Source organism: Trematomus bernacchii, unplaced genomic scaffold (assembly GCF_902827165.1).
Source record: "Trematomus bernacchii unplaced genomic scaffold, fTreBer1.1, whole genome shotgun sequence".
Classification (NCBI taxonomy): domain Eukaryota; kingdom Metazoa; phylum Chordata; class Actinopteri; order Perciformes; family Nototheniidae; genus Trematomus; species Trematomus bernacchii.
This window is the reverse complement of record NW_022988097.1, coordinates 3,149,209-3,173,291: the sequence shown is the minus strand read 5'-3', so window position 1 is coordinate 3,173,291 and position 24,083 is coordinate 3,149,209. Positions and strand designations below refer to the sequence as shown.

General features: G+C 38.5%; 1 protein-coding gene across 1 annotated transcript in view; it reads right to left on the bottom strand.

Annotated features, from left to right (window-relative positions):
* aff2 (AF4/FMR2 family, member 2) overlaps positions 1-24,083 on the bottom strand; it is a 131,821-nt gene that overhangs the window by 52,772 nt on the left and 54,966 nt on the right. The window contains 2 exon segments of the mRNA XM_034121031.1: positions 9,088-9,125; positions 18,567-18,621. Coding sequence (XP_033976922.1) covers positions 9,088-9,125; positions 18,567-18,621 — 93 coding nt within the window.

Below are 24,083 nucleotides of genomic sequence, written 5' to 3'. Positions count from 1 at the left end.
TCATTACTATACGATACAGTGTTTATTATCATTATAGTATTACTATTTCAGCGATTAGATACAATATAAATTATATTTGATGCAACTTTAGTTACATTTCCATGACTTTTCCAAAACTTTGGCAAAAATATTGTTTTCCATGACTTTTCCAGGGCCTGGAATTAGCATTTTGAATTTCCATGACTTTTCCAGGTTTTTAATGACCGTAAGATCCCTGTTACTCACTTCCAAAACACTGGTGAATAATGAAGTCTAAAAAGTGGATGAATACCATTTATTTTACAGGGCATTATAAATCCATGGGAAAGACTTTTGATTTAACGAAAGCTTTTATTCTGAAAGGTTTAGTTTACACCCAGAGTAGGAACTGACTATTGATCCAATGACTCCTGAACCAGTTGTATGTCTCTGTACCTGAAGAACTCATTTACTTTCTGAATGATATAAAAAAAATCTTGAACTGAGCATTTGGGAACGTTTTTGCTAATAGATGAATATGGGAGCAAAGGGGTCTCAATGTACTGTAAAACAAAAGGGAATACTATTGTAAACTGAAATAAAGCAACAATTGTAATGTATGACTTGTTTGTGTTGCATGTTTGCTAGCTCTACCTTTATTTGAGATCTATCCCTATACTAGTTTACTTCACTGCGTTTACTTAAGTGTTTTTGCACTACGTGTGACGCTAACACTTTAAAGTGAACATATGAAACATGTATTTATGAAATAAATCTGTTAATTAGCCTCTTAAGCCCTGAACCTGTTTTTCAGGTCTCAGGCTCGAAAACGACATTCCCAGAACAAATGACCATATCTTCCCTTCTAAAAGGGTTAAATTAATAATCTTTATTCTCAAAGTAATGATAAACCTGTGAGTTGGATGTAGAAAAGTCAGAATCAATATAGATGTTTTTTATTTTAAAGAAAATTCAGATTTTACATAGTAAAAAACTGTAAATTATAGTGTCCGTCCAAAAATTCTTTTTTACAGATAGTGAAAACTACCCTTGGATGATGGGTTAGTAGACTAAAAGCTTTAGGAATCCAAAGTACAACATATAATAAGTACCCTGTATCAAGATTGATGCAAAACAAGTGACATTTGACCTTTTTAGAGAGATTTAGCCAAAAACCCCCACTTCTGGGGTCATTTGGGTGGATTTGACCTATATCTCTGGCCCCCCTTGCTCGATTTTGATGAATGAAATCTCTTTATAACCGCTAGAGCCAATGGAATCGAGGGACAGTTATATACACACCAAAACGTTAACAAATAAGGAGTGAGAGTGACGCGTGACCAAAACCAGAAGCGGCATACACTCTGGTGGCTACCATTAGCAGCTAACTTTTCCGCTCCGATCTTTACATAAAAATGGAATTATGGATTATAAATAATTTTTCAAAGGCACAGGTACATTATCAACCTATGGATCAACAGTTGTAGCATTTTTTTTTTTCGTTTTAATGCCATTGAACACGTCTTTTGACCTAATTGACAGCTACGGTGAGACGATCTGCCGTAAAAGCTCCGTAAAGGTACGTGTTGTGATGTCTGTGTTTGCTTCCCCTGTCGCAAGTTCGGATCGCTCAGTGATGATACTATACCTAAATAATCAGTGGAGTCTCAGCTTTAATCGGCTATATTGTATGTGCAGCTACGATAAGTAATAAGGGTATTTTTATCTTGAGTTGTGTGCCAAAGTCAGTTTGCATTTTTTCGCTCAGGGGTCATTTAGACGCTTCTTATGAGACTTGTGTTTTGTTTTGGTAAAAATGGTTCATATCTTCAGTTAGCTGAGATTCTTCCCGTTAATCTGGTGCTACACATTAATAGTTTCATAAATGTTAAGAAGCCCTGAGACATTGTCTCGAAAAAGAAACGGTGGGAGGGGTCCAATGGGGGGACCGTCGTCCTTAAGAGGCTAGAAGATACATTAGGGAAGAAATGTCAAGTTGAGCGTACAGTGCGAATATTGTGTCGCATGTATTTCAAAATTGATATTGTTTTATTGCAGATGGTTTACTCTTTGTCATATATTTCGAATTTTAAGCCACAAAGAATCGCTTTTATATTTGTTCATATTGAAACTTGTGATTTACACCCATAATATTTTCTGGAGTGACCAGGTTGTGTTGCATTGTTTTTTTTGTGGTTAATATTAATTCATTTTTATTTTCTTCAAAGTACTGACAATAGAGATGTGAATTTTAGATTAGTAGCAATGCACGCACCAACCATGGGTGTGTTTATGAATATATTAAAGTCTTGGGACATTTTCCCTAAGCTAAAAATAATTCCGAATGAAGGCGTTCAATTATTGTATAGGCTTCATTACGTGTCACAAGTTATGAATTCCAAGCCTGAAAAATAAAATCTTTGTACCCTTTCAGAAGCAATGTTGCTGGTAAGTTCTATTCACTAGTGTGTGTAGGTGAGTGTGTGTGTGTGCGTGTGCGTGTGCGTGTGCGTGTGTGTGTGTGTGTGTGTGTGTGTGTGAGTGTGTGTGTTTGCCAGAGGCGGTACTGTGGGGAAGGCTATAATAGGTTTCCATTGCTACATATGTAGTGCAGAGCTGGCTGGGAGCAGCAGAGAGACTCACTTTGAAGAAGTGCTTCACATTTGAACTCATGTCACACTGGATGACTGGCAGGGTGCATCCATGCTGCTTAGCCTGTCTGTGCTTTAACCTGAACACATGTTATGGTGTGTGTAAGTTGCATTATGGGTCAGGAGTGTTATCGCATGTGTCTGAGGAGTGATATCACTCCAGGAAGAGTCGTAGGTGAAAACGGAGTCCTTGCATTCCTACAGTTAAATCATTTTATATAAATACCTTTAGATGAGTTATCCAACTTTTCTTAGTATGCATTGTAAGTGTGGCTCTCATCATACCATGAAGTAAAGACTTTCATTTGTCCACGTTTTACTGTTAAAACCCTGCTGTTTTACGGTTATCACCACCTCCCAGTCAGACTGCATTTTCTTTCATTTCAGTGGGATAACTGATTTCATGAAGCATCAATTTCACCAGGCCAAACACACTTTATTAAAGTAGTAAAGTGAAGCTGTTATAGCTCTTGGATGCTTAGTTATTTCAAACATCTCTATAGTGAACATATGATTGTTAAGATACGCCTTTATATCCCATTCCCATGGCACGTCTGTGTCACAATTTCTCCCCCCTCCCTAAAGGTTCAAACATGGCTCTTGGCCTAGCGCCAGGCTGATGATGGCTACCAGCCAAGGAAAAGACAATGGAGGATATTAACTCTCCTCTTGGGAATAATTCAACAGTGTGGAAATATTTTGACATTGGGATAAAAGATGGGTCAACACACAAAACATATGCAAATAATGCTATTGTGAGTGATTTAGTAAACACAACCAACATGACCGGCCACGTAAAGAAAAAAGACAATTACAATATTGTCTCCTATCGATCGAAATGGCCTGAATTTAATCAAATCGTATTGTGGCAAACCTTTTGATATCAGCAAATGTTGTTTTATTATCCAACAATCTAAATAATATCGTATCTTGATGAAGCTTGTACCCACTTTGTACCCACTTTGTACCCACTTTGTGCGGGACTGCACAGCATTTTTTATAAATTTGTCCTGCGTCCGAGAAATTGAGACTTGCATTTGATTGACACCCTTTTAAAACGTGGCTTTTATCCAATGGCTGCTTAGAAAGCAAGAGAGGGCTATCACTTGAAGCAAGAAAGACATCACGGAAATGTCCATCTGTTTATACATTCTTCCTGAAACTGAAACAAAAATCCAAACAAGTGCAAACAAACCTACCTATAGTAAAGCGTTGTTGTTCATATTTGAGCTGGAACATTTATTTTTAGATTAGGGTTGAATTGCTATTATATCTAAATCTAAACTACCTCTTTGCATTGCAGTAACATGTCCCATACAGTCACACACAAACACACTCTTTGTTTGTTTCTAACAACTGAATTGTTATTGGTTTTACTGTTAATTGAACAAACCAATGCCAGTACAGATATTTTAGTAGTGTGCAAGCAATGTACTCAACATCATGTGAGCAAGCTTATATAGCTCTCCTTTTTCCATTGTCTATGAATACATTTAAGTCATAAAGCCTCAGAACATTTCCGCACAGACACGCGTTAATGCAATTACAACTAAAATAATTAGAATAAAAGCACAGATCTACTTAACTCCAGAAACTTTTCCTCTCCAGGGTATATATGAGAAAAGATATAATGAAGAAAATTGGAATGGGGAAGCAGATAGCAAAAAGATTTCAAAGATTATAGAGCAGAAATAAAAATGATACGGTTGAATATACACTGCAGTGGGATGGATAGGGTGGGTGGTTTTGTGTGTGTGTGTGTGTGTGTGTGTGTGTGTGTGTGTGTGTGTGTGTGTGGCAGCAGAATAACGATTGGTATGTGGGTGAGGTTGTCAGAGCAAGGATTAAAAAAAGTGTGTGTCTGTATGGATGGTGTTAGCAGTGTGGGTGAGAATGAGCATGTGTGTGTGTTTCTCTCCATGGGGGATATAGCCAGTGGATCGCTCGCAGCATCTCTAGTCCCAGCTTCCCCCCGGATATGTGTGTGTGTGTGTGTGTGTGTGTGTGTGTGTGTGTGTGTGTGTGTGTGTGTGTGTGTGTGTGTGTGTGTGTGTGTGTGTGTGTGTGTGTGGTGCTCAGTTAGATTGGGCTGCAGAGTGAATGGGCTCATTAGCGGTAGCAGAGTAACACATGGCCTGGGGCACACACAGACACACAGCACACGCACACGCTCACACGCTCACACGCTCACACACACACACACACACACACACACACACACACACACACACACACACACACACACACACACACACACACACACACACACTCCAGACTTGCATACTAATGCCTTCAGTCTGCGAACACAACGAGCCTCATTTATAAAAGATTTGGTATATTCTTACAGTATGCGCCAGTCTGAGCTTTACAACACATTCCGGGCAAAAAAGAGGAACTTATGAAAAATTGATCACGGTGCCAAAAATCTGCTGTTTACATGAATTATCTGCAATCTTCTGTGATGTTAACATCTTTGCTAATGATTAATTAGGGGACATGTTCCCCCAAGATGTTACAGGAAGACAATAATAAATCACAACAGGAAGCCCACACATAGCAGAAAAGACGAGAGAAAAGTTATTATGCGCTGTTGTTCATCTTCAATTAACATGTTTAAAGCATGTCTTGACATCTCAGTATTTGAATTCTGGGAAATGAAGTGAAGACATTGCACAACAGCAGCGCCCGACCCCCTGCTGGGATGACTGACAAGGACAAGGAGTCTTTTGCCTCGCATTACACTTTGAAGGGATAAAAAGGAAGATTCTCTTTTATTCTCTGCCACTGATCATTACATACGGACATTTATTCTATTTTCAATTTTTAGTTTGTTTTGATTTAAAATTCAAGAATAAAAGAACTTCTCTAGATTTGCATCTTTTGAATCTTTAGTCGTGCGGTTTGCCTTGAACCTGAATTTAGCTCTGTTAAGACTTAACAAATCTAAAATATTTTATAAAAAAATGTCTTATTTTGTATATAAATATTGCAAGGTAACATGTTATTATAGCTGCTAAATAATTATATTAGAATCACAAGTTACCTTTTTCTTAATCCACTGTAGTAAAGGTTGAAAGCAGCATACACCGAAAGCATCTAAACATGCTACGGTTATATGGAAGTCCATAGGAGACAATATTTAAATGGTATCTTAAAAATAAAAACGTTTTGTTGACAATAGCATTACAATGTTCCATATGGAATATGTATTTTTTTTTATGTATGTTGGTAAATCTTTTTGAATATTGTCCATTTCTCAGTGAGGTACGCTTCAAAAAAAATTCAGATTTACCATTTAGATTTTATTATGGTCATAAAATGCCTGATTCTAGTGTTAAAACAAAAGTTACATTTTTATTTAAATTTTAACTCAAATAACACCAAAATATGGAAAATGATAATGCTTTTGTTAAATAAAAATGTTTGTGTCAAGACAACACTATTATTTTAATAAAGTCCCCTATGGGCTTCCATACATCTAAGAAGGTTGTTAAATCTATAATCCAATATTACAGCCAGGACAACACGTTGTATCTAACAACAAACCCTCTTTATATTTACACATATGTCCGCCATATGCTCTGTGTTTATGGACGAACGTCAAGTTTAATTTGTGTAAAGACTATGTTTATAGTATACAAATGTCCGCACTGACCTCCTATCGTTATGGATCTATATTTGAAGCTCATGCCTCGCCCCTAATCCCAGATGAGACCTACTGGAGATATTTATGCACCAACCCACAAATATTGGGTATAGAGGACATCTGCTACCTAATGTAACACAGCTGAGTGTGTGTGTGTGTGTGTGTGTGTGTGTGTGTGTGTGTGTGTGTGTGTGTGTGTGTGTGTGTGTGTGTGTGTGTGTGTGTGTGTGTGTGTGTGTGTGTGTGTGTGTGTGATGGTGACTGGGGTTATCAAGTGGGCACCTGCCACCACAGATGCTTCAGTGAATAAGAGCCGCTACACCTGCAGAAAGCTTAATAGTGGCTGTATTTGCAATAACCTTCAGACATTACTAATCCAAGACACAATCTAGGATCCACACTCAAAACACCTAAACAACAACCTTTATCTTTCAGATTTAACACGTGATATCCACAGCCACAGAGACGTCTTTGACCTTAGCGCCACTCCAATACAAAAAAATCGTCCGACACTGACTCCGGCTGCCTCCATTGTATGTTTCTGAGCATTTATTTATAGTTTGTTGTATGCCTTATATTGAAAGTCACACACTGACCTTATACACTCTGCCAAAGAAGCCACCAGACAGTATACAGAAGCTAAATGTCCTCATGCAGACACAGCCAAAACAACATGAAACAAACTGAATCCAACACTCTTTGTGGAAAGTGTGAAGCTCTCTGCTCCATTTGAGATGTATCACTATAGATATGCCATAGAGCAGTGGTTCTCAACTGGTCAGGCCTCGGGACCCACTTTTTCCTTTGTCAATAAATCGCGACCCGAAATGTTGAACCACTCAAATCTATTCAACAAAAAAATCGTGCTGTAATATATAAGCTTTTCAGCATACAATATTAATTAAAGTGAAGTACAGGGCATATATCCCTTGTATACCTTCACAGAATCAAAGATGAACTGTATAACATAAAAAGGCAGACGTGCTGAAAGCCCAACCCCAGAAGGGGGATCTGGGGGGATTCTCCCCCGGAGATTTTTAGAAATACTAACATATAAACTATGCATTCTGGTTAGGGATGGGAACAATTAATCGAATATTCGAAATTATTCAGGTATTAAGTTTAAGGTATTACGTTTTTTTTTGGGAGGGGTGCCTAAGTTGATTACATATTATCAAATGGAATAATTCAATGTATACGACAGTGCCATAGCTAAATGTGTTAGGTCTAAAGGTGTGTTTTGCTCCGCTCACCGGTCCCTCACAGCGGGCAGAGCTGCAGGTGCTGGTCTCTCTCTCTCTCTCGCGTCCAGTTATACTTCACTCGCGTTTATGTCCAAATCCATCAGAAAACCAAGTTATGTTTTAAGCATGAAAGCTGTAGGCCTATAGCTGTCAACTGTTCAAACTGTGATCCCCAGTTCAAGACATTTGACAAATTCGACTTGGTTTCTATACTTATTTGAACATGTATTTATTTATGTTTTTGGAATTTTTCTTCTCACATTTCTTTTTTTATAGGATATGTACATTTCGGTTAATCGGTTAACCGTTTGGGGGTCGAATATTCGAATATACATTTGCTTTCAAATTCCCATCCCTAATTCTGGTACACTCTGAGAAGAAAATAAATAAATGTATTACTACCCGACATATTAATAATATTTTATGCCATTGTTTGTTTTTCACTTAGTTCTGACAGCTGAACTTGCTGCTCCACACAGAGAGAAGAGCAAAGAGGAGATAGTCTGTGTGAATTACTTTAAATTGTGGGTAAGGGTAGATAGCCCCCATTGTTCTGTGACCTGTCAATCATCAAACCAGGGGTCATATTTCATTATGTGTTCATTTGTATCTGAAGTTGTACCCATGGATGTATAAAGAATAGTTCTACCGCAAAGTTATTCTCCGTGGGGACTTCCGGCAACAATCTTGATTCTGATTGGCCAGAAGACTCGAAAAAACATCAGCAAAGATGTTTTATTGAGAAGATGATCACTACTTGACAGAAGTTTTCAAAACAGTTTATGGTCTCCGGTACTTCCAGTCCAACGCCTACTGCATGCACAGCGTTAAAAAAATCGGGCCTTCAAAATAAAGGTTTGACTTAAAAAAGAAAAATATTTTTTTTCAATTTCTTTTTCTTCACTCACACATCTGCAACCCACTCGAAACGGGTCCCACCAGTTGAGAACCACTGCCATAGAGTATAGCAGTCATTAAGTATTTTTGTAGGCCAGACCAGGAAGTAAAAATTGGATGGGTCCCTCTGTAAAAAAGCAATTGGATTTCCCCATTGGAATTTGGTATATTGAAGGAAATAAGCTCTGTGGCCAACACATGTTTATGATATTTACATAGGATAATCTCCACATAATACACTACTTCGTCATTTTTGTAGCAGAAATTCATCACCAGAATAAAAAGCCAGTGCTAGGCTTTAAATGAACAACATCACGGTTGCATGGCTGTGCGTCACTAGCGCTAAGCTAAAGGGGGACTCGTGTCAGCGTGATGACATTTGGTAGATTCATTTAATCACTTGCTAGCAACCGCTGTGTATATGACACATAGAAGCTTTAGACATTCACAAGTGCGGCGATTACTGCCGTATTTAATGTCGTAGAACAGAACGTGCAAATCTCTTCAGCTTGTGTTATCCACAGACCTTATTTCAGGCTTCAAACCACAAACACATAACAAAACTGTCGACTTTAAGGCATAGGAACCGGAAGTGGTGAACTGCTTAGTCTTTTCTAGTAGTCATGACTGCAACACTCTATTGACATCAATAAATCACAATGTTACAACACAGTGTGGCCGTTTGTCTTACCTTATGGCTGTGCCTCGGGCTTTGGGCTTGTCAGACACCTGTCAATACACAGAAATTGTGAGTTTTATTATTGCTTTGATTGAACATGAAGTCAATAACTTCAGTATGCAGAGCATGGACTGAGTTGCTCTTTTTACAGGATTTCCCAGCATGTCTTTGCTAGGAATGAAATATGGTAATATGATGAATGTTTGTGACACAACTGCATGAATGATCAACATGATGATGGATGTCTGTGTGAGTGTTGTCGGATCATGTTCACATTCAGAGGACGTTTGAAGAATCCATGACTGACAGTGAGGATGAGGGATGGAACAGTGGTCTGCTTTTATATTGATCCTCTGGTGGTTTCATTGAATGTATTAGGTCTCGACAAACACAACAGGGGATTAGCAGGAAAGTGTTCGTCCTGCAGCATTTAAACAGTTTTCTAAAAAACGATTTGTACTCCTTATGCAATATGTTCTTCAATGCCATCTTCTGGATACTAAATCATGTTGCTGGTGAGACAAATATGACAGCCTCTGCTATTATTACTACGACTGTACCCTTATCACTTCTGTTAAACATCTACGGAATATTACGGAGCTATTTGGTTATTTGTTATTATTACACGGCTTAATTCTGTTTGGTCAATTTGGACATTACGGATATCAGGTTTGTTGATTTGTCAGACAAATCAACAGAATTAGACAAACAGGAAGTAGTCACACAGACAGACAGTCAGACAGACAGACGGACAGACAGATAGATACATACTTTATTGGGAATGTTTGGTTAGGGGAAGCAATACTAGAATTTTTAAGTCAAAACAACTATTTAAAGTGAGTCAAGTCATTGGTTTATTTAACCTTGTTATAGTCTATGTATTTTAACTGTATTTTCTGGGGTATTCAACCATACCATAACTGACTGAATTTCACAAAAAGTCAAGTAAAGAAATAATTGATTTATACAGGCTTTTCAACAGATCAAATTAAATATGTATAGTACAGTGTGTATATATACTGTATATATATATATGAGGTACCTCACAGGGAATAAAGCTACAGAATAAATCAGCGACTGACTGTACTTATCGATACAACTAAAAGACACCATCTAGCGTTTCCCTTGCACCCACTTAAAGCTCCACTGACCTTCACTTTTCTTCGCTCAATCTTCTCTCTTCATTCATCTAGGAGAAGAGGAGTACTTTTCCTGTCATTAAAATGAGAAAAAAAACCTCCATTCCCTTTATCCTCTCCTTCCCTTGTTTCCTCCCTGCCCTCCCTTCACCCCGGCCTCTGTTCCCCCTCCTGCATTTCTATTCATACTTCCCCTCCTTTCAGTGAAAGAATGGGGTGATTACGTTTGTCAGTGAAGCTTTTCCTCCACTCATCCTCTTTCCCTCCCTCCGTCAACTCGGAGTCAATGTTGTACTCCATCCATTGCAACACCAAAACTCAAAGTCCTGCAAATATCAGTCATGAATTCATCTCCGAGCACTGACACCTGATGATTCAAATGAATGACTGAAACAGAGCTTTTCTTCCTGGCCTGTGGCCCGTTGATTCTCTCCGGGTCTCTCTAAGAATAAAGTGATTAACTGATCGATCGATGCGTAGCTGCGGGCTAGAACAACAGACCTCCTCAGATCTTGGGCTTTGGGAGACTTGCAAGGGCTTACGGTGAGGATCTACGAGTGCATATATTTAGCTAGCTGGTGGTTTTCCTGGGATTTAAATAAAGAACAACCCAACCGGTATTTACTCACCCAATCTCCTCGGTAACAACACGTCTGCGAGTATTGTTCCCTGACAAAGAAGGCAAGCTGCTATTTCTTTTCTTTTTTTAACCGAAAGCAAGAAAATTCAAGCTCTGATTTATATTTCATTTGTCAAATCTCCATATCCTGTTCTCCCTTCTTTTCTCATGTGGGTGCAATACGTCTCAGTGTTTCACATGGGGACAGTTTTAACAAGGTTTTCAAACACCCCCGCACCGTCTTCGAGCGTAGCCGAACAGTGGATTCTTCGCTCGTCTCTTTACTTTGCGCAAGACACTTTATAAAGCATTTCTAACACCTGAACAACGGGTTCAAAATCCTGCATTTTCTGATGCAACCGTTGCGCTGAGGTTGCACTGCTGGAAATAAGGCAGCATCTGGATTTTCACTGGTGCAAAACAAAGAGACTCTATATCCCGAATTGTAGCATCTCTCCATCGGCTGCCAGGTGATTGAACACAGCCGGTCCATCTGGATGAGCACAGAAATGATATTACACTTGTGTGCGTATCTTTGTATCTTTTTGAGCCAACAGTCATCCTAGTTAGGTTGTGAATTCCAACCCTGTACTAAAGGAACAAATGTTCTCTTTCTTACATGAGATGAGTTTTCTCTATTGACTCACCTGCCTTTGACCCCATGTCCTTTCCACCTCTCCCACTCTTGACCTTTTGAACTGTCTTGTCGATGCCTTCCTGTACTTCACACACGCTCCTGATTGCTGTAGTTTGTGCTGATCCTCTGCTACACGTTATCTCTGTTTCCAAGTCCATTCAGAGCCTCTTATCTTTTTTTCTGGATGTATTTGGATCAAATTCTCAACTGGACCTTATTTGACTGGATATTATACTGACCCATACCACTGGACACAACCTGAGTTAAGACCTAAGGCACAGCTTTACCTTATAACCTCTACAATAATAAGATCAAGATGCATTTACTGTATCATAGCATCTAGTTAGCAGAAGCTGGTGAGTATACAGACAATAGAGGAAATTATTATTATTCTAAACACTGAATTTGAGCCTGTTTTAATTAACGTTGTACTAAATAATTGTGTCCTGTATTTAAAAAATCCTCCATTGCACAACTATCAAACTATTATTAATTAAGTGTACTGCTAACTTAATTCTGTAATTTCCGACTTGAAGAATACAGATTGTATGCCAGGTTTCGCGCAATATTTTAAAATCATGTTCACAATGTCTGCTGTAAGACATGAAGTCTGTTGACATTAGTTCAAAGTTGATAGTGATCAGATGGATTCATCATATCATCAAAGTCTGTGACAAAATGTGCTCGGATGTGTGCAGCACAAGCTACACTAACCAGTTTTCTATGGAATAATGTTTGATATTATATTTATTTTCTTAAGCTATTGACATTTCTTTAAAGCTTAAGCTGTAGAGTTTAAGCTTTTCTCCTGTGAATAATTTTCGTGAGGGACGGCTCTCGTGTGCCTACCAAACCACACATCGCGAAATAAGTCAGTTATTTTGTGTGCTGCCCTGAGAGAAACACATGATTCAAACAGCCAATCAGATTTGTCTCAACTTCCTAAAGTATGTCATATGTTAGGTCATTAGACTACACCCACCCACCCATCTAAGTATCTCCACCAACAGATAGAGAAATACCTTTATAAAGGTGCGCTATATTATTTTTAGATCAAATCAGTGTAGAATGGGCTTTTTTGGAGAGGGGATTTAAAGAGACAGGCGCTCAAACTGAGTATCTCAGACAGAAGGTGAATACATGTTTATTTGGCTGGACAACATGAGAAAAATAAAGTGTTTTTTTGAACATCAAAGCATGTAAACATGTTTGGATGAAACGAAAAACACAAATATGAACCTGAAAATGATCACCATATGGCCCCTTTAAGTTTGATGTATTATTTATTGTGTACCTTTCGAAAACATGACTTAATGTTCTTGCAGCTAGCCGACAGTGCTGGGGAGTCTAGTAGATATGCCTTTATTCCCTTTTAAGCTGGACATTTTCCCCGGCTGCATCTGTATTTTTATATAAAGACAGAGCTCTTAAGCTCGACTTTGCTCTGACCAAGGTGATCTGTCATTGTGAGCTCGCGGAGAGAAAAAGGGGAGAAATGCAGGGAGATAGAGAGACAAAGGACAGTCCTGCAGCAGTAATTGGGTTTCTGTTTTTCCGTCAGTTTTCTAAAGTCATTAGAAACATCTCTCTTTCCTACTATCTCTCGTTTCCTGTCCTCTCTTCCATCTCTCCTTCCTTTGCTCTTTCTTCCGATTCCCTCCTCTCCTCTGTCTCTTTGCTCTGTGCCAAAAACATATTCATCATACTCCTCTGCTGCCCTCACAGCGTTGTGCCACAGCATACTAATGACAGTGTGCATCTGTGTGCGTGTGTGTGTGTGTGTGTGTGTGTGTGTGTGTGTGTGTGTGTGTGTGTGTGTGTGTGTGTGTGTGTGTGTGTGTGTGTGTGTGTGTGTGTGTGTGTTGTGTGTGTGTGTGTGAGGGAGACTGTCAGCATGTGTTTGTAGTTATGTGTTTTCTGGTGTAAATGCTTGTGAGTATAAGTCGGCATGTGTACACTGTATGTATTTGTGTATTTGATAAAGAATGGCTGTGTGCTGTGCTTTACTTCAGGCTATGGAAGCTTGATAATGCACCATGCACTCATTTGCTATAAGCCTGTTAACAGCATGCATGGACAAAATGCCACTGGATTCATCTCAGCCTCTCTCCCTCCATCTCTCTCATTATATCTCTCTGTTTCTCATCTTTCTCTATCTTTATCTTTGCTTCCTATCTGCATTGTTTTCCAGTCTGTATATTTTTTCTTTCTCCCTCTATGTTCCACAAACTTAAACCCTTTTTGTATTTTTTTCCCTTCAATTTTCTTTCTGTTTATGCTGTGTCTGTGACAGGAGAAAGACATTGACTGCGAGATATAAATACGGAGAGCAAATATGTGGTGGATATTTAAATAAATAGTATAACATGTTGGAAAACTCCTGTAGAAGACACGGTGAAATACAAAAAAAATGTTTCGAAGCTCTTATCCTGTGTATGTGTTATTTGTATGGTTACTTATTTGTTTTCTATCATCAACTCTAAACTATCAATATTTTTGATGACTCAATATCATTATGAGCGTGTAAACATAAGTCCAATCAATTTATGATTTACTGCACTTTTTTTAAAAACAATATTCTTCATAACTATTTGACAGAACAGATCACTTCCAAAACACACAAACTGAATATGACCATGGGAGAGTTCACAGTTTTTGGAAACATATCTACTTGGGTAGGTTTAGAAAGAAATCTCAGTTTGGGTTAAAATATTTAGTTTCCTACAACACTTAGTACATTACGATAGTTAAGTATACTACATACGTAATTTGAGTATGTTACATAAGTGACGTGAGTTAAATATGTGTTGTTAGTTTAGTATGCAACATAGGGTACGTAAAGTATTGTTGTTGTTACTTTAGAGTTTCGTTTATGCAGCAGTTCCACAATACTTAATTTAAAACAATATTAACACATATTTATCCTTTAACAAATATTGTACCTCCTACATGTGGAAAGTGGTCCATATTGGATTACATTTGAATTAATTGTGCAGCCTTAGTTACTTATGCATGTAACAAATGTGATTTAAGTTAAACAGTGCAACTTATTTAGGTTCGTTAGGATTAGTCAATGTGTTGATTTTTGAATTCACACAGGACAGGAACAGAGACTCCTGAGTTTAAGTCCTGTGTTTGTGGCTTTGTGGACGTGTAGATACAGACCCCCACCTACGGTACACCTCCCTCCCACATGTTGCAAGATCAGGAGGCAGAGGATGATGAAGAAATGAATAAATCAGACCCAAATCCGAGCACACACCTCCTACTACAGCAGCATATTGCTCTGCTAGGGACTGAAAACCACTAGCTAACAGTCAGGTGGAGTTTTATACAATGATACATATCACATTAGATAAGATACAATAATGTAAACTCTCCAAAGTTGAAGGTGAGTCATCAGAAATATTTAAATGTATTCAAATAAAGAGAGAAAAGAAGGATTACATTTAAGGAGGGATAAATGCACTTCTGGTAAAAAAGTGAGAGAAATCCAGAATGATAATCAATTGTATCGAAGTGCATTGCGTCTATTCATCCAACTTTCAAAGACTAATCATATGCAAACTCGATGATTAAGGGGACCAATTGCTACAGTTCTGAATCCACTCTAACTATCTGTAATTAACAGATCTACTTTCTGCATAATTATAATAGCTAAAATTACTATAAATGACCTGCCATCATTTACAATTATAAAATCTACCATCATTGTAATTATACAATCAGAAGGGCATTTAAAAGGAGATGAGGGGAATCGGTATCTTTTCATTAAGAGAAAATATCTGGCGGACCCTTTGATGAGCGCTGATATCAGTCCGCACAGTCAGAGGGTGGGAGGGGGCAGCGGCGCGACCCCCACTGACTGCTTTGAACCATCTCTGGCATCATTAGTGCATGATGATAGTGATTAAAGGAGGGAGGGCCACCGTGACAATTTCCATACAGAAGAAATCAAGACAGGAAGAGCAGGACAACTGCTGGGTGACAAACATGAACTCTGTGACCGATGGACCCTGAACTCAACGTGGGGAAACACTGCTAATAATAATAAATAATAATAAAATATCAACATGATGTTTTGTCTGTGTCTGAACAATGATGCAGTAGGTTGCTTTAATCCAAAGCGACTAACATACTCAATACTGTGGACAATCCCCACAGGAGCAATTTGGGGTGAAGTGTCTTGCCCAGGGACACAACGACATGCTGACTGCAGTGGGGTTTGAACCTGTGCTCCCCAGATCCGAACACCAACGCACAACCCACTTTACCACACGCCTCCCCGTATAGACTCAAACTCAGACAAAGTTTGAAATTCTGACCTTTTATTATTACATTAATGATTTACTGATTTAGTGTTTCTTAATTATAGAGACTAAAGTGTGCCACCTGATGGGAATAGATAATGAGAGATCTAAGCATGTTGAGTTACAGTCAACTAACGATGTGTTCACCAAAATCCTAAGAAAGCTCTTTTGAGTCATTTCAAAAGCTTTTATTGTATGGCATAGTCCCATTAAACGTGATAACAAACACTCTCTGGTCTAACATGACTAAGAATAAGGGCGTTTTAATTGTTTAAAAGTAAAGTTTTAGAGTTTGCTTTTTGTTTAAAGGTCCCATGTCATGGCCATTTCTACTGATCATAATTCCATTGTTGAGGTATACTAAGATAGATTTATATTGTGCAATTTTCCAAACTCACATTGGTTTCTCATACAGCATCTCTGTATAGTATGTGTATTCACCAGGTATTCACTCTCTGTCCTAAACGGCTTGTTGGAGCTCCGGCCCCCCCCCTTCCTGTGAGCCCAGTGTGCTCTGATTGGTCGGGACGTTGCGAGGCTCGCTGCTCAGTGAGCTGGCTTCGGGTGTGGTTTCCGGGTCGGCGATACAGCGAGACAGCGCAAAACTCATCCTGAGCACACACACAAACACTCACAGCCGAAGTAAAAACAATAAGTGTAGCTTGATATTGAGTAAGAAAAAGGTTTATAAACGCTGTGAGAATGGGCATAACTCCGCGATCCCAACTCGTCTATTACCAACCAGGGAGCTCTATGCAAGTCAATAGCCGCGTTCACACCGCATACTTTGCAGTACTCAGTGCCCGGCACTCAGTGTGGGGCACTCAGTGCCCCATCGGGGACTGAGTACAGATCGCGTTCACACCGGAGTACTTCCCTGAGGGACGATTATGCAAATGAAGCCGCTGATGTCACTTCTTCTTCTTCTGCTTTGGGTTTACTGGCAGGCCGCAAACAACTTCACGACGTATACTGCCACCCGAAGTCCCCGGCCGGAAGTCCCCGGGTTGGGGACTGGCTTCAGAAGAAGCTGCTGGGACTCCCAGCAGCTTCTTCGAGGCATTCTGGGGCAGCATAGACAGGTCTTTTCTGTGTTAGAGTTTTACTCGCTACAGGGTGTATTTTGAGGGTTTGTGACTCTGCAGACCGTTTACATGCAGAAAAACCTTCATAACACACAAGGGGACGGGTAATAGCCAGAAAAGCATGACATGGGACCTTTAAATTGATCCTTTTCTAAAAGGGTTACCAGTACAGGAAATAATTTTGAGCCCAAGCAGGGTCCTACCATTTTTTATCAATGAAAAAAAAAATGAAAAAAAAAAAAAAAAAATGAAAAAAAAAAAAATATATATAAATACATATATACAGCTCTGGACAAATTAAGAGACCACTGCCGCATTATTAGTTTCTCTGTTTTAACTTTTTATAGGTATGTGTTTGAGAGAAATGTATGTCTTTTGATTTATTCTTTAAACTATTGACAACATTTCTCTGTGTTGGAATTCAACAGACACTGGAATGGAATGGCTGCCATACATGTAGAGATTGAGAGTTAAGAACATTTGAGTGGTTTTCCAGAGCTGTATGCAGGGGCGGACTGGGACTACAAATCAGCCCGAGACTCTCGACCGGCCCACTTTGGTACCGGCCCAGTCCGCCCCTGGCTGTATGTATATATTTAACTTGATGATTTACCTTTGCATTTAAATGATGGTTGGATGTTTTTTATTTATGTTTTGGCTCCTTATCCCTCACATGGTTGATATATTGATTGTGTTAAAATAATAAGCTGTTATAAATATCCATCTCTTTCTAACAAGAACAAAGCCATTCTTTTAAAATAAAATCACAGCTGGAAGTCCTGTTTGGTGACTAAGACTTGTGTAACAAAGACTTTCCAAATGGGCACAGTGAACAATTACTCTGTAAGAAAAACTATTTTATTGGATTTCTTTGATTGCTACAAAGAATAAACTCCCAAAAGAGAAATTTGCTCCGTAGGAAACACAGGGATTGTAGCCTTTGCAGACCATTTACATGCACACAAATCCTATATAACACACTACAGGAAAGGGAAACCCCAAAAAGCAATATACGGCCCCTTTAAGTATTCACTGGTTATTGTTTATTTGGTCTTTGCATTCATGGTGTTGTTTGTTTTGACCTGAGTAAAGCAGACTAAAAGTTCTCTAAGTAAGTTCATCTATAGCTAACCCGATTTATATCAAACTTTGTGGAAGAGTTCATCTTGGGTCAAGGAAAAACCCATTCAATTTTGGAGCGGATCCAAATCACGGAGTAATACACATTTTTATTTCGTTTAAGAATACAACCTTGGCGCTCTCCAAGTGTCCTTCTAGTTTATTGGTTTTGACGCTGTTGTGATGCCAGCTGCTGTCAGTTTCACCAAGAACTGTAATATATTATTAAATCTGACACATTGGGAATTGTACAAACAAGTATTCTTTTACAAACTTTTTCATTGGCCTCATTTGGAAAAAAGTGCAATACATCCATATTTTGAGCCAAGGACACTTGAGGAAGGGAATTTTTTTTTCGATGTGTGGAGGTTCTACCTAAATATAAGCCAATTGATGTTGGTTGGATACTTGGATCGACTGAAAAAGAATGGATGCTTTCAGAGAGGGGCTGAGCTGACTGTTGGACCAATGAATGAGTAAATGTCGCATATACAAAGCTGAACTTAAGGTCAAGGATGTGGATGGAGGACAGATGGAGCAATGGATGATTTTTGCACAGACAGACAAATGACCGGAGCTCACCTGCTGTTCGGCCTCCTCCTCGTCGCTGCTGATCTTCAGGTCATCCTCCAGCATTCTGCACGGGGACAAAGGGACACGTGTTAGTTCTGCGGCCCTGAACACCCCCCGCCCCCCCAGTCTGCTTGTATTAAGTCAGAAGTGCAGAGTCTTGATCTGCAATTCCCTTTGAAGAACCTTTCTGGCAAACCATTTAATTACACAGCAGAAGAAGTGCTGGTTCATGTTTGCGAATTTAGTCGGGAAAAAAAAACCGACCAGATGTTCTCCCACAGCTCTGTGAGAAGAGCCAGATTGTTTTTTCACCTGGAAACTTTCTGTCTGACAACCGCTGACATACCGCCAGGAATTCCTTGGACGCTGAGATCAGTCCCTCCGCCAGGTTACGGATATTTCGTTGGGGGCTTCTAACTCAAGAAAAAAAAGACCCGCTTATTGCCCTGTTTTCTTTATGAGCCTTGTTTGTTTTATTCTCCCCAGGTTACAGATGAAATTCCAACAATATGCGGGTCGTGATAAAGATATACGAGACTCAGTCGATAACATGACCCCCCTCAGAGCATCACCTGCTCCTCACCGCACAAATTATTCAGTATTTATGTGCTGTGCATCGGCAAGCTCCCTTGTTTTATTGCTTTATATAAACCTTCCACACAAACTACTGTTATTTTTAAGCTAGCACTGCTATTGTTATGACAGGAGAATCCCCTAAAGGGATTTTTACTGCCTCGCGAACCACTCTTGTCAGTGCCTGAAAAAAACCCACTCCCCAGTGTTGTGGTGTTTTCAGTCGGAGGCCGTACGAGTCGTGAATAACCGAAGCACAATGAGAAAAAAAAGCTTTGCAGATAAGGGGCATGGCGATGATAGATATGTTTGAATGAATGAATAATGGATTCATGTTTTGTTTCATAAGAAGGGACAGATGGAGAGGGGGAGATAGGGAGTGAGATGGAGATGATGACGGGCAGAGAGAAGAGGAGAGGAAGCATGGAGGGGAAAGGAATCAAATACAAGAGGACAGTTGGATATAAATGAGTTATGGACTGAAGCATTGTGACACGCAGAGCTCAGAAAGCACATTTCTACAAGGCTCTTAATTGCCGTCATAAAACAGCCTTTATATCCTAACGTTTAGTGGTATTAGAGCTCTGTTACTTCTGAAAGATTGCCTGCAATGATTTTCCGAAGCTAAATAAAAGTTGTGGTAAGGACTGATTGCTCAAGAGAATTCCAGATGTACTGAAAAAATAAACACAGGGAAAACTTCCAAGTTTCTCCAAATTCTTGTAAATAACTACCGGTACATTTATTTAGACCTGCTCTCAGTCCTATTTGGCTTCAATCTGACACAGACGTCTATGTTTTTGTCTACATTTACTCCATTTTGATAATTGCTGCGCTGACTTCGACAAAGATGTTATAATTACTTTCTGTACTTGAAACTTGTCAAAGTGTCCCGAAAAATGTAAAAGAAATGGTGTGTGGCAAACGTTTTTTTGTATGCCATACAATTTAACTTTGTCAGACTTTCTTTTTTTCCTTGTGTGTTACTGGATATTTGTACCTATTTGGTATTAAAAAAAAATAGGAGAAAAAAGTTCAAATACTCTTCGATTAACTGAATTTTAAAATTCCATTGATGGAAGTGTTTTTTGAGCTGGCCTAAGAACAAAAGTATATATCTAATCTATATAGATTTATAATTATATTTAAGGACAAATCTGTAATCTATGTGTCCAAAGACTAAATATATTATGATACGGACACAATCAAGTATTTATTGTCTAGGAACTTCTATCAAGTTTAACATAAAGTTCAATATCAAAGATATACATTATATATATTACATTGTAAGCACTTTTCCAAATTTCTTTAAAAAGTCCTGAACTTGACTTTTAATGAAGGTTTGATTGTTCATGTGATCTAAAAATGTAAAAATCATACTTTTAAGTATTTGCGGTAAAGTATGTCCATTCCAGGTTATAAGACTCTGGTCCAATCAGAGCACAAGGTGTGGCATTGTTCCTTCTCATACTGAATGTCACAAGCCAAAGTTACAAACACACGTATATGAGTTGTATAGTATATGCTGTATATATAACGTATGTTGAATTGCTTCATGTGTTTCCATGACCATGTGTATACAAACTGGCTAGGTTGGCTGATTATTCAGAAATGGAATCTGATACACAATATATGAGTTCTTATGTTGCCAAACACACAACACACACAGCAGGATTGGTGTGTGTGATGCTGTGTGAGGATATGTTTTTTTGCTTTCAGTGTGAGCCTCTTGTTGACTATTCTCACTCCTGCTGTGCCTTATTATTAAAGAGTAATACATTTTTTGTACGGTATAAGGATTTATCCCTGTTTACACTAAGATGAGAAAATGAACATGGATTGGCTACATATGCACAAGTATTGCTTACATTTCACGAAAAATGTACATTAACAGAATTTGCATCGAAATGTTTATTTGAATTTTTGTTCAACATAAAACACTTCTTTTATGTTTTTTTTTGTGTTTTATTATGACATTTATTTGACTATATATCATACAATGTTTATTTTTGTGTGTTTGTCTTTAATGGAGCATTCTAGCGTAATCAATTACGAAAATCGATTGTACTTGTATAACCAGAGTGACAATAAACTGTTGAATCTCAGATACTTATTAGCATTGCACTCACTTGGTGGCAGCTTTCCCCCCCCAAAAAAAATCAAACAAAGTGCATTCAATCTCCAATTGGTTAAATACAATAATAGTAGCTGCTTACTGTCCTCCTCTGACCCGTCACCACATGGTTGGTGAGCAGGCACCAGAGTCAGTACTCTTTACACTGAGCACAACAGAGAGTGAATCCTAACCCACTGTTAGTGCCTTGCTCTATCTATGCTCAGCGATTGTAAAAACAACAGTGGGTTTTCTGCTGCTGCCGGCAGGTGAGACGCCACACTGGAGGCTGAGCAAACACAAAAGCTGACTCGGCTATACAAGATTCTTCTCCGTTTCTTCTGCTCTGTTACAAGCAGGGGTTGAATTCAACCGGGGCTGTCAGGGGCTCAGGTGCCTCAATCTGACGTTATCAGCCTCACACGTCTGTACATGTATATGCTCACATGAAATGTGTTTAAAGTGGTTGCTGCTGCATATCAAATCAAGTGCTTTTCAATGCCGTGGGTCTGTGACGTTGTTGGTAAACCACCCCACCCAGTATCTTGAAACTCAGTTCGTCTCGTTATACTGTACATAATTAAATGAGGTGCCAGTCTGACTCCTGGGCACTGCTGAGGTGTCCTAGAGCAAGACATTAAACCCCAATCTGCTCCATGACACCTCTCCACTAACGCTCCTGCATGTGTGTTTCGGCCCATGTGTGCGATGTAAAAAAACGAAATGTCCCCGCTGGGATTAATAAAGAATCTCTTAATCAAAGAAATCTCTATTTCTGTATGTAGCCTCTTACTTTTCAATTCAAAATGCAAGATTTGTGTTGATTGTATTTTTTATTATGGATTTGTCATATTGCATACTGCTTATGTAATATTGAAATGTCAGTTTTTTTCCAATATGGTACAACCTTTATTTTAACATTAGTAGGATTTTACTAAGTAATAATAAATAATGATGATTTGAATATTGTCCTCAAGCACAGTGTTTATCATTTGGCTATCATCATGCAGGATAAAGCTGATTCAGGGTGTACACATGTAGTGTATCTTTGAAATGTACTCGATATTTAAAACGTTGTTTATGGCGTAATATTGTAATATAGCTATTCAGATAACAATGAAACAGGATTGTGGGCTTTAGGCCTGCGCTTTATGAATAGCATGCAGTTGTCCAAACATCATGTGATCAGTGTAGTGAAACTCTGAGGCACTTTCTGCTCTAGTAACTACTTGCTTTTGTTTCTAACATGGCATTAAAGTATGGAGCCTATTGTCGGGAATCACAGTTAGATGTGTTTTCTGTACGGTCGCTATAGTGAACATTCAGTAAAGAATACAGCAATTAGCCTCAACAGCATAATTACTCCTCAATAAGACGAGTGAGGCCTATTCATTATAACCAACATGTTACGCTGTTGAGCATTATGTGCAGTAAACATTGTTTTGAACCAATAACAATTATTTCACTCTAATAAACAAAGCAGCAGTTTTGCTTTAATACAAGATGGGGGAAATTACACTTTAGGGCAAACAATAGCAATCAAAAGAAATAGGCTTATCGCCTTTGGAAGTAAAACAGTGTACTAAGACATTATAGGCACTGCAGCTCCAGCAGACATCATCCTAATGGAGATATAATTAAGTGTGTAAGTACATACTCAAAGAGGAGGACATGAGAGTTTACATGCTGACCTCCTGCTGAATTACCGCTTTTAGACTGCATTGACTTTTCCTTAACTTGCAGGATTTTTGCATCATCTTCTAGCCATCAAGTCTGCTTCACTTCACAGAAGCTCTTCTTTTTGACACCATGCTTGCCCAAAAGTCGCTCCCTTTTTAATTAGCTTTCTTCAAATGTATAAATAATGCATTCCACTAAGATCTTTAAAACTCTCATTAAATATGGCAGTGGATAGAGCAGACATCCTCTTCCCCAGATGAAGAAAGACATGTAACATTTGGAGGAAAAGCTAATCTTTTTTGTATGTATGTCATTATTTTCCTATACTGTTGGGTAGCTTGAGCATTTCAACAAGTGATGAATTAAGTTTGATCTAAACCTACAATAAGATATTATTTGTTGAGTAACAAGTGAAATATGTTCCATAAGTACGTAGTAGCTGTGTATCATAGACACAGACGCAAAAAGACACATTTTTCTCCAATTTTGTATTTACTATAGTCCCTCTCAAATGTATAACTGACTGTTTGCTGGGGTTTTGTTGTTGTTGTTGTTGTTGGTGAATATCTATACTATTTAGCTAGCTGAAATCACAAATGTCACTAGCAGATAATATAATATAAACTCAACTAGTTCGCTTATTTAGCTAATGTTAGCAGCCAATTTTTTTGTACAAAAAACATGTTGACTTTTATTTAGTTTCAGCTGACTTGAATCTTGTCAAATTATTCTAAAATACATATTTGACAGCTAGATAAGTGTTATGCTAAAAGACAGAGGCTAAAGCTAAACATGGCTTTCTTTCTATACTATTTTGATGGCTGAGTTCACAGCTGCTTCTAGCAGATACTATGGCAATACTAGCTAACTAACTGAGCTAACATTAGCAGCTTAATGTTTTTGAGGAAAATGGGTTCTGGCTGATTTTGTTATGTTTCAAGCTGACTTAATTATTATAATAGTATTCTTATATATGCAATTAAAGGCTTAATATGTGTTAGCTAAAAGACTAAACAAGTCTAAAGTGTGTACCAATGAAAAGTAAGGCACTATTCCTTTTGTGTGTCTTATTTTGAAAAGGCATACATAGTCAAAGTTACTAAGATATGATTCACTAATCCCTATTCAGGGTTAAGGGATTAAGCCAACTGTCATTTTGT